At 53.3% G+C, this 11,824-nt stretch overlaps 1 protein-coding gene across 1 annotated transcript; it reads right to left on the bottom strand.

Annotated features, from left to right (window-relative positions):
* Positions 1 to 767: 767 nt before the first annotated feature.
* Positions 768 to 5,812, bottom strand: ZDHHC9 (zinc finger, DHHC-type containing 9; the record flags this gene model as incomplete). Its single annotated transcript, XM_009586686.1, has 8 exons — positions 768 to 1,447; positions 2,284 to 2,452; positions 2,973 to 3,076; positions 3,245 to 3,347; positions 3,636 to 3,684; positions 3,839 to 3,976; positions 4,912 to 5,070; positions 5,652 to 5,812. Coding segments are annotated over 8 exons (988 nt in total), but the record flags the coding sequence as incomplete, so codon positions are not given.
* Positions 5,813 to 11,824: the final 6,012 nt, after the last annotated feature.

The following is an 11,824-nucleotide window of genomic DNA, read 5'->3' as shown; positions in this document are numbered from 1 at the left end:
CACCTGCCACCCACTCACCACATGTCTGCGGGGAGGCACAGAAGTACCCAGCACTTGTGGTACGGGATGGAGAGCTGCCAGGGCACAAAATGGCCTTCCCTCCATCGCCGGCCTTTGCAAAGACCCCGCAGACTTGAGGCTCTTCCCAGCCCGGCTGCCAGGCACAGGACAGGGAGCGTTGAGTGGAAGAGGAGCCCTGCAGCAGCACAGAGGTCTCCCACTGCCACCTGGGCCTGCTCCCTCCTCTGCCGAGGAGGCGCAGATGGCCGACACCGCACAGCCAGTCCCAGGACAGCCAGCAAAGCCCAGGGAAGATTCAAGGCTCTGAAAGCCAGTCGAGGATGGCTGAGAAATGCAGGGCAAGGCAGGGGGGACATGGGGACACAACAGAGAATTGGGGCTGAGGTTCTGCAGAGCAGCGGCCGAGCGCTGTGCCACAGCTTGGCGGGCAAGGGAAGGGCATGCCTGTGCTCGGCGCAGGCACCCGGGAGCAAAGGCAGCCCCGGCACTAGCTAGAGAACCAGTGGCACAGGCAGACCCTCCCCTGCAGCTTGATACACCCCTTGCACAACCGCTCTGCAGCCGGCGCGGGGCGGAGACAAGCGGCAGGAAGACGGGCTGCCCCGCTCCTTCCCTCAAGCCCCGAGTTCGGTGTGAGCCCCGAGGAAGGACGGGAAGGAGGGCCCCCGTCACAACTGCTCTCATGCCGGCTAAGTAACATGAAAAGAAGGAGCACGGGAAGGAAGCTACTTTAAAAACCATTGCCAGCAGAACACCTTCCTGGTTGTTTTGGCCCTTTTGGCACCAAAATGTCTCCTGACAACCCCTGCCACGTTAACCAATAAAACAATGCCACAGATTAGAGGAAGGAGGGAGGAGGGGAGAGAGGACGCTACTGCCATAAATTGCTTTCCCCTTCCCATCAGGATTCCTCAGCAGTAGGGAGCAGGCCAACCCTAACGTCGCTTCTGAGCTGCTTGACCACAAGTCATCTCGTCAGAGAGTCGGGGCCAGACGGAGGGACAGCCCCGGGCACAGAGCCAGTATTTAGCATCCAGGACAACCTGCAGAGCAAGAGGTCCTGCCTCGGCCTGCAGGGAGACCAGCCTCAGTGGTGGTGAGTGCCCCTCAGTGATCGAGGCAGGCCACTCACGCTCGTTATCCTTTGACACCACGCAAGGCCAGCGCCAGCCCGCACTGCCTGTGCATCGAGGTGAATAATGACTAAAGCAAAATGGCCATGAGGAATCATTTGCCTGCCATCCAGCCCATCTCCTCCTCTCCTCAATCACTTCCAGCTTTGATTAGACAAAACAAGAAAGTTCTCCCTTTCAAGCAGAGGCTAGTGCTCTGCTTGCCCAGCGTCCTGGGATGGGACTGGGAGCTCCCCAGATGTTAGCTGCTTCTCCTCTGGCATCTCAGCGTTGCTCAGGGATGGCACAGGGACCTGGAGAGAGAAGACAGCAGAGATTTGCATGAATACAGCCCAATACAGAGGATCTGTTTGAGCACACAGGCACGTGGCCCCGCTGCCCTGCTCCTGCCTCCAGCTCCACCAGGCAGAGGTCTCAGCTGTGCTTGGGAAAAGGAGAAACCAGGGGCCACCAAAGAGGCAAAACAGCAGCTTCATGAAGATCTGGAGCAGTAGACTGCTCCAGCAGAAGTGGTCTGGACTGTTGCTACCAGAGAAACGGGCAGCTCATGGCCAAGCAGGAGTAGGCCCAGCCTTTTCCCACCATGTTCACAGAATAATTTAAGCGGGAAGGGCACTCTGGAGGTCTCCTGTCCAACCATATCCTCAAAGCGGGGCTAATTTCAAAGACAGAGCAGGCTGCTCAGGGCCATATCCAGTGGGGCTATGGCATTCTCCAAGGATGGAGATCCCACATCTGCCAGGGCCCTTCCCAGGGACAGCCCTTCAGCTTGCGCTCAGTGCCAAAACAAGATGCCTGCAATCTCCCACCCCTCTTCAATGCCTCCTCGCCTCCATAGGCGCCAGCTCCTGGATGCTCTCACAGCAGGACTGACATCTCCAAAACCACAGCCAGCTGTGATTTCCTTTGAGGTTTACCCAGGAGTCAGAAGAGCCCAGCACCCTCCCATCCAGCTCCAGAGATACTGGTTTCCAGGGCCAAAGCACAACAGGCTTTTCATCGGCAGCCTCTCAGCAAAGCCCCAAGTGTTGCTTTGTCACACTATCAGCATTCTCTCTGCTGGCCCAAAGCACCAGCAGCTCCAAGCAGGCACAGCCCACTCACCCCCCCGACAGAGGGAATCACTCACGGCACTCAGGTGAGGAAGGCTGCCATCCTTCTGCTGAGCGCTGCTCTCCTCTGCCTGCCCACCGGGGTCCTGGGCAGCGGTGGGCTCTTGAGTGCTGGGCCCCCGTGGGCACGACTCCTCCTGAGCTGTGCTCTCCTCTTGCTGCAAGATGCCCCGTCTGTCCAAGACGCTGCAAGAACAGAATCACACCGTCAGAGACCCATGCCTCCCCCGAAGCCGACTTCTTTTTGTGGCAGGAAAGGTGCTGGTGGAAGACAAACATCAGGGGAAGGGGTTCCTCTCCAAAACAGGCTGTGCACAGCCCAAACCTAGTTTACAGTGTCTATGTTCCTCCTGTGAAAACCAAGCCCCTTGGAGAGCAGCCCAGTTCAGAGGGTGGCACCCTGGAAAGAGCCTCCGCTCCATACGCTGCCCCAGGGAAGGGGAGCCACTCCTCCACTGGCTTCCCAAGCACATGGTGATAGGGAGCACATCACAAGCTTGAATCACTGAAAATATGCAAGGAAGGCAACACAAGACCTTCCTCCTCAGAGCATCCAGCCGTGTCCCAAGTGACTTCCAGAAGCCCTCAACACACACAGCACTGGCAGAAGAGCAGCCAGGTCTTGTACCCAAGCAAGAAGAGCTCCTCAGGGTCCCCTACTGGGCTCTGGGGGCAAGAATGGCAGGGCTGCCCCTCAAGAGCTTACCTGGGGGGCAGAGGCCCGCAGAGCACCTCACAGCAGTTCTTCACTATGTTGCCATGGCTGTAGGGATTCTGCACGCGGTTCTTCCCAGTCCAGGACCCCTTAATCTGCAAGTCAGGGCACAAGTTCAGGTCTGCTCCACCGACACCTGCCCCCAGCCCAAGGAGCCCTGCCTCAGCCTGCAGGGCATGTCAGCAAGGTGGACGCAGCCGTGATACGCCAAGGAAGCGATGAGAAACGGAGATGGCTCAGAGGAACCAAAAGACTCTACTTACGTCTTCGTTAGTTGTCTGATTCAGTGCCACCAGGAAGGTGTGGAACCCAGTTAACCCCACCACTGACCACAGGGTGAAGAAACAGATGAGCACCTCCAGTACAGTGAGAACAGTTAAGGACTGGGAACAGCCTGGGAACAGTCCCATCCCAGCTAGGTCACTACCCCCAGGCACACTACCCTAACTTCTCTTCTTCTCCTAGACATGGTTTTCTGTTTTACCCTCCTCCCAAAAGCCACAAAATTGCTCCTCACCTTGTAATCATGGGGGAAAATGCCCTGAAAGACTCCCCAGAGAAGCCTGGGCATCAGGACTCCAGTCCCTCCATAATGCAGCTCACACTAACCCCCAGCTTTGGAGAAGCCAACCCCTCCGCACTGTGGAAGGATATGTCCCTGGGGTTTCCTTCAACGTGTTCAGAAACCCAATCTTCAGAGATTCTGGCAATACAAATTGAGAGATTTTTTTTCTCTGGAACATCACACTGAGTCCAGTTCCCTTTCCCACTCCATCACTTCTGGGTTCGCAACACCATCTGTATCCCCCCTCACCCTTAGCCAGCCCAGCCATCCACCTCTCCGCAGCCAGACTCACTCAGTGCTACGTAGACTATGTTGAAGGTGAAGATGTAGATGGTTAGGAGTGAGAGCGAGAGGATGAAGAGGTAGAAATAGCGGTAGTTCCTCTTCCCCACGCAGTTGCCCACCCAGGGACAGTGATGGTCGAAGCGCTCTGTGAAAGTGAAGATGGAGATCAGTGTTGCTTTAGCACAGTCCTGCCTGCCTCCAGACGCTTATTCCTGTGCCCTGAATTCAAAAATTTCCAAGGCTGACAAGGACTCCCTGGGCCATCAAGTCCAACCCTCTGCTAACTCAGGGCCTCATATCATGGCCCCCTTCTGGAAGGGGAGGCCAGGTAAGAAAGTGCAAAACTGTTTTACTAATGAGTCGTTTTGCACATCAAGATAGAGTTTAAGAGCTTGGCCCCACGCGTGTCTTCTCTCCCAGAGACCTGAGCTTTTACTAAAGCAGCACACAGGTTAGATAAAGGTCTGGGGGTTCAGAAGTTCTTATCTAACTCTTTACTCCTACTAGAATAATTAGAAAAGGGTTCAAGGGACTGCATAAACACTCAAAGGGCTGGGAACCTGCAGAGGAGGAGAGGGATCCAACAGAATGGGATTTCTTCCTTGGGAAGGAATGCTGAGCACGTGTCAATTATGATACACAAAAGGGTTAAGAGAGCATCTGCTACGCAGCAAGGCGAACAAAAAACAGGGGCACTCAACATAACGGCAAGGAGCTGCTTTCATGCAAGACACACAGCTCTCCGCTGGAACCCTCTAGCCCAACAAGGCCAGCAGTTCAGTGAAACTCAAAAATGGACTGCACATTTACACAGACAAGTTAGGCTTATGTTAGACTAGTTATTGCCAAGGAAGTACTGGCAAAGATGAACCATCTGGCTTCAGGTTCTGAGCAAATCTCAAGCTCCTTGAGCTTAAGATGAGGCAGACTGTCCCCGTCTGTTCACACACCACCATTCTGGACTCGCTCAGCAGGCGCAGCGTGAGACCTGATACGGAGGTGCAGATCTTCACCTGTTCTCTTCCAAAGGCTCTCACCTAACTCCCAGGGGCAGGAACAGGCACGGCCTCTTCTACTCACCCACACAGTTGTCGCAGATGCTGCAGTGAGAGGCACGGGGCGGACGGAAGATCTTACATGTGTAGCAATACTTCAGCTTCACTATCTGGTTGTTGATCTGGAAGTTTTTGATCCGCGGGGGCGGGCGCTGACCCTGCGGCACAGTCCCGTTGGTGGCCTCTGAGAGAGAGAGCCAAGCAGAGATCAGACCTGCTGCTACAACACGACAGGCCTAGAATGACAGCTCACCTCCCTGCTTTTCCTACCAGTGGGATCAGAGCCTGCTGGGTCTAGAGCCAGTGGCTGCAGCTCTGCTCGCATGGTCCGGAGCCAGCCTGGCAGCTTGGAGGCAGGAAAAGGGATGCCAGAGCTCTCATGGGCATATTGAGAGGGGCCAGGGGGGTGTCACTGTACAGACCCACATCCACCAAACCTCCTCTCTACCTGAAGGATAAAGGGGCCCACATCAAGCTTCCTGCACCCCTTCCCAAAAGCAAACTGAGTTGGTATGTACACAGCTACAAGAGAGAAAACAGCATGTGGAAAGGTTCCTAGAGAGGGAAGCAGGTACTTCACACCATCTTTTTGAGACTCAGCCAAGCAGAATTAGCCAGCAGGCGGTAAGATGCCCCACTTGGGGCAATCCTCACTTTTGGAGGGCCAGCCGGGAAGAAAGGCTCTGCAGAGAATGTAGCCTGTAGATATGCCAGAAACACAGAGGCTTTTCCAGCCATCACCAGCTCAGCTGGCTCCGCACTCACCAATCTCCATCTCGATGAAGGCTGCCTCGTCAGGCAGGGCTCTCGGGATCACCCCAGGATCACTGAAGCTCGTCCGCAGGAGCGTGGCCATGGCGAATAGGAAGAGAACTGCGGCAAAGACGGGGATGGCTGGGGACAGTTGGACTGCCAGGTACCGACACCTGCAGAGAGACGTCAGGAGGCGATGAATCAGACCACCGCAAGGTCTGCCTGAGCCAGGGCCTGAAAGCCTGGCAAGGCATCAGAGTCCAGACTTTTCTGAATACTGGTTATATCTGGAGAAGAGAAGCTGTTCAGCACTTCCTTCTGATCCCATCACCACAGTGAAACATCCCTGGGGCAGCTCTGATGACCAGCCATGATCAAAGTACTGCCATGTTTCTAACCAGCCAGGCACAGCATACTTTCCAGCATTTTGTTTCGTTTCCAGCTCCCATTTTTCTCAGTGTCACAGGCCTAGAGGACACCCGCTGCAGCCAGCTGCCAAGGGACGGACCATGCCTCTAGGAGAAGCACCCAAGGCCTGGTCTGAGAACCCACCACTGGGGCCGGAAGGCATGGAAGAACGTCAGAACGGTGGGAATCTCTGGCTATCCCCTACAGAGGCAGCAGCTTCCAGTTCCACAGAAATTACTTTCCAGGGATGAACTGTGTCCTGTGCATCTCAGGAACGGATTCACGTGCAAGTGCAACGTTCCCGTGCAACAAGACGTCTGGCTTCCTTTGTCTTTTCTGAGGTAAGGGAGTCAAAAGCTCCAAATAAAGTAGAAAGGCTCCTGCCCCAAGACAGCCCCAGCTTGAGAGAGGAAACACAGCGTAAGGTTTGTTTGCTTTATAAATACAGAAAGGTCCAATGAGGAATTTACGTTGCTAATCCCACTGATTGAGGCAGTGCAAAGGGAGCAAGGAGATTAATCTCACTATGCCCCGTGTCACTTCTGGCCACCCGCAAACATGTCTCCATAGGCACTGCAGCCCAGGCCGTGCAGAAGGCGTCTACAGAAGTCATGGTTTAGAGACGTACTGGGCTGAAAGAAAACATGTTTTTACCCTGATTCCTTCAGAACACCCCATTTATGTTGGGGTGAAGTTCCTATGGGGGTTTCCTATGGTTTAAGGGAAACCCCACCCAAATCCCAACGCTTGTGCAAAATTTCACCTCTCCTTGCACACCTTGCTTCCCCAGGTTCCTCCCAAGGAAGGTGGGTACCCAGGCTTTCTAGTAAGCCCTGACTCCACAGGGGTGGATCCAGCCCAGACTCCTTCTCTCCACAGTTGCTCTCCAAGAAAGCGTAAGGCTACTGAGGTGAAAGGCATGGGATTATCCTCCCCAGTGGATCTGTCATCCTAAGCAAGGCAATTTCTACGATATCCATAGCATTAACTATTTAATTCTGGATAGCCTTCCCACCCATAGCTTCTCTGAACGCAATAAAGTTTCTAGCTCCAGCTGGTTCCTTTGCAGCACCGAATTCTAGCAAGCCCACCATCCACTGCAGGAAGGCCACCGGGCTTTAATTTGCCATTGCTTGACTCCAGCCACTGTCCTCTGTGTGGGATGAGGTACAGCCAGGGCTGTATACTGAAGCTACAGTATGCTTTGGCCACAGCCACAACACGGAGCATCCACAGCGATGCACAGGGCCTGTCCCCTAAACCAACGTTGTTAATTTTAGACACTAAAAACTCCGCAGTTACTCAAAACAACACAATCCTTAGAGCCGTCCATGTGCAGAGTCCCGCCTACATTTGACAAGCCAGGCTGAATGGCCAGAGGGCTGAGCTTACCGTTTTTAGGCAGCCTAAGATAACTTTGCTTTCCCTTTGCAAGGGCAAAGTCTAGAAAGAGAGCTGCAAGTCAGTCAGCGATTAATCAGAAACCTTGGATCCCATTTTGGGAAGGAATATGGGTTTATTCTTCTAAAAGCTGGGCATAGTCTGCCTCAAAGAGCTGCAGCCTGACCCTTGTCCAGCTGACATGACAGCTTTTATAACTTTTATAACTGTTGTAACAACACGAACGTATTACGAGCTTAAAATACGGATTCATGAACTGTGTGAAAGCTGAGCTGAAACTGCGCCAGAGCTTCCAGCCTCAGATATACACTAACACCTTATAAGTTTCTTGAGTCTACTGTGAGCAAAGAGATTTATTACCTGCAAGCACATGATCCGTGCTGGGTGTACTCTCCCAGGCACAGACCTGAAAGCTTTACACAGCGGCACTCAAGAATAAACGGGATCAGTCCCTGCAGCGACCGGTGCAGTCCCCGCTCAGTCTGCGTACAAGCACGAGCGTGGGATGTGACTCGCTCCCTGCTGACCATTTCCTATGCATCTTTGCAAGGAAACCTGCCCTTCGGGCTGCAGCGAGTCTTGCTGTCCCTGAGGCACAGCAAGAGTGGCCTCAAGATTGATGTTACCACATTGCAGAGAGCGGTGTGGGAATGGGAACAAGCCTGCAATTTTAGGAGATGAAAGAGATGAGTGTGCAACCGTCTTCCCCGCTGTGGCAAGGGAAGCAGCACCATCCAGCCAGCATCCAGCCCTTCCATCCAGCTCCCAGCGTGGCACAGGGCAGGTTAGGTCCCCAATTCAGGAGGGGAGAGAAACGATCCCAGACAGACTGCCTGTCTGCCCAGAGGTGGGCAGGGGGAAGGACAGGGACAAAGCCCCAGAAAACACCAGATGCCTGCTCTTCTGACTGATGGGGAAAAGATACCTAGAAACTCACACAAGGAAGTATTAACGCTAGCTCCTTCAGCCACCATTCACAGAAGCGCATGAGATGTCTGCTCAGCGAAGCCGTTGTCCTGTTGCCATCATCCCTCCAGCAGGAAGCAAACATCCAGGCACTGTTCTGGATGCTCGACCCCATTACTCAGACGTGCCCTGGCACAGCAGGGGCCGAGCAGGGCCCTCCTGCTTCCCCAGGTTGCAGGGCTGGCAGCGTCGCTGCGTCGCTGCGTCCCCTCAGCACGAACATGGCCTGGAGGCGCGGTCAGAGATGTGTGAGCAAGACAAACCCCCGCCACACTGAAACGGCATCCTGAGACCCAACGCTGAGCCGACTGCGTGCCTCCCGCCCCTCCCTGCACTGACGGAGCCTTGCTTTTAGGAAGGTGTCTTTAGGGAACATGCCCAGTGCATCTGCCATGGCAGAGAAAGCCAAGTGCTGTCCAGAGCGGCTGAGCAACAGGTGAGGCCACCATTGTGAGGTTTTGACTTGGTACTCACTAGCCCTGGGAAGTCTTCAGTCTACGCCTCGTCTACAGCGCAATTACGCTCAGCAATTCATTTACAGTGCTAAGTAACAGACATTTTAAAGATCTTTTGTTTGGGAAAGCTGAGAGTCAACAGAGACATACTGTTGGCATGTAAGGGTATTGCTCCTCCTCCACTCCCAGTGCAATATCTGTGTTCTTGAGCATGTTGTCATCTAACAGCAGACAATAACAGCACTATCACAACTCATCATCATGGGGAGGGGCTGGGGGTGAGAAAGGTTTAAACAAAGAGATCATCAGAATGGTGGGGGGGGCGGGGAGCAGCAAGAAGCAGCAGCTGGTAGGTGCCACGAGTTTACGGTGTGAGGATTGCTTGACCCATTATTTTGTGATCGCTTCGGAAGGTCTGTTGTAACCAGCACATTAAGCAAAGCTCTGGAGGAAGGGGAAAACAAACACGCGGCTGGGGGTGAGAAAGGTTTAAACAAAGAGATCATCAGAATGGTGGGGGGGGCGGGGAGCAGCAAGAAGCAGCAGCTGGTAGGTGCCACGAGTTTACGGTGTGAGGATTGCTTGACCCATTATTTTGTGATCGCTTCGGAAGGTCTGTTGTAACCAGCACATTAAGCAAAGCTCTGGAGGAAGGGGAAAACAAACACGCCACCCCTGAGGGGAAAACAAACACACCAGCCCCGATGGAAGTGGACTTCAGCCACGGTCATCAAGCAGCACACCTCACGGCCAGGTCCCTCCAGGGTTCAGCCCAAGCTCTGTTGTATAATTCATTTACATCTTACTTGCAAATCACCTATTTAACTTTCCTAAACTAACGCATAACCACGCCGTGTACTTGTCCCAAACACTAGCGAAGCAAAGTACCAAATGCTTGACCCTCATCACAGCACTTACAGCCATCTGCATCTCCCAGACCTGGGACGATTTCCAGAAGCTGATGTACTTGTGGTAAGCGTGGAAACGGTTGCTCTGAAAACCTGGGTAACCGCTGCACTGCAATGCTACAAGTTCGGGGCCCTTTCCCAAGCAGCACTCAGGCAGAACTGGAGCCGCCTACAGAAACTCTCCCCGTCTGTCAACAGTGACACAGAAAACGCTCGCTAGAGACCCACTTCAAGTGCAGTTCCACTGTGAGCACATGCCACGTGCTTCCAACCCAACCGATGCAGCAACCGACTTTAGGCAGGAGACAGAAACATTACGCCAACATTATTACTCTTTTCCCAGCTACACTCAAATCTCCGCACAGGCAAGAGAGCACCCTGAGATCCGCGTGAGGAATGGTGGTGGATGTGCACGCTGCAGGGAGAGCAAAGCTGTCTTCTGAAAGGAGCCCACGTACAAGAAAAAGGGCATGCAATTTGAAAACCCGGAAGCAACCACTTCACACAGAAAGACGTCTTCATGAACAAAACGAGCTGAACTCTGGATACCAACACGTTCACCTCTATTGAGAGAAACTGTAACTACTAAAAAGCACTGATCAACTTGTGTGTAAGTTTTGACAATGCTTGACGTAGACCTAACCAGAGGTAAAAGCCATCTCAGAGGCACCTCTTTTTCAGTGCAAGATCTTGGATCTTTGGGGTTGGGGGAGGGTGGGAATTTAAGTCACATGAAGGGTCAAGCATAGCTTTTTTCAACTCATCAGAAAACAAAGAAATTTTAATCTCTACATAGCTAAGAAAGTAGGAAAAAAAAAAAAAAGCGATAAACATGCTTGGTTATTGGAAAAGCAAACAGCAGCCCCTTTCCGCACTCAGGAGCCTGGCATTGCAGGCGCTATCTTGCCTATAACATTTACAAATGTTGAACGTTCGTGCTGAAAAGCTGAAGACAAAAGAAATCCAGTTCTCTTGCAGCTGCTTTGGAGAGCTGAATGGAAAACTCTCGCTTCAGGAGGGCCATTACAGACACGCTGGCAAACTGCAACGAGGAAACCCCCAGCAGCCAGAGAGAGGACGCTACACCCCATCATCTTAATTCCCAAATGGATTTCACTAAGTGCTTCACCTGGGCTTCTCCTCATGCTTGAATACCACAAGCATAGTTAGACCACTAAGCGCCCCATCACAAAAGCTGACACACCCAGTAAGTGTCTAAAATAATGCCAAGAGGATATTAAACAGAATTTTATGTGACACGTTACGGTCACAGAGTAGACCCAATTAAATATAGGTCTTGGACCCTGCAGGGACCAGCCTTAGCCCTTGAGCAGTGGGGGCTGCTTTCAGCCAAGGGGGTGGCAAGGGAGGTGCCCTGGAGCAAAGGGCTCCAGTCGCTGCCGAGCACTGCCTCAGGAGCCAGCACAGCTCCCCGGCCCTCTGCTTTATCTGGGAGGGAGGAGCCGGATCTCCAGGTACAGTACTGATAGCTCAGTCAGCCCTCTGGGTCCTGTTCGCTTCCCGATGAAAAGACTTACCCGATTTCAGACCACAGCTCTGCGGTCTAGGGGATAAAAACATAAAAATTCCCGCACACGGGGCTGAGGTGGCTTCAGACCGTTCAACTGGAGACACAGCAGATGAGCCGATGGCATCGGAGCTACTTGGAGGGGAAAAAAAAAATACCACCAGCAGCAGCCCAAAGAGAGAGGCTGTCATTTCACGGCTGGGGAGGACTCTTTCAGCAAGGAAAGCGGCAGCTTATCTCATGACGTGCGATGCCCGTCACCACCGGCTCTCCAGCGACAGCAATTGTAATCAGAGCCGAGCCAGAGCAGCCTGGAGGGCGAGTATCAAACCCGCACTGGCTCGGATCGCGTAGCAAGACGTTTTCTGGCTTCAGGCATCCCCGAGCCTTGTTTAGACAAGGTGTGACTGCGCAAGTGATTCAGCTGAATGAAATAAGCATTCACAACACAGGCACCCCTGCAGTGAGCGTACAAGACTTAAAAGGACTCCTCCACCCACCACAGTCTGCTTCTCTCCA

This window comes from Fulmarus glacialis, unplaced genomic scaffold (assembly GCF_000690835.1).
Source record: "Fulmarus glacialis isolate BGI_N327 unplaced genomic scaffold, ASM69083v1 scaffold32361, whole genome shotgun sequence".
NCBI classification, from domain to species: domain Eukaryota; kingdom Metazoa; phylum Chordata; class Aves; order Procellariiformes; family Procellariidae; genus Fulmarus; species Fulmarus glacialis.
The sequence above is the reverse complement of the archived record's forward strand: the minus strand, read 5'-3'. Positions and strand labels throughout refer to the sequence as shown.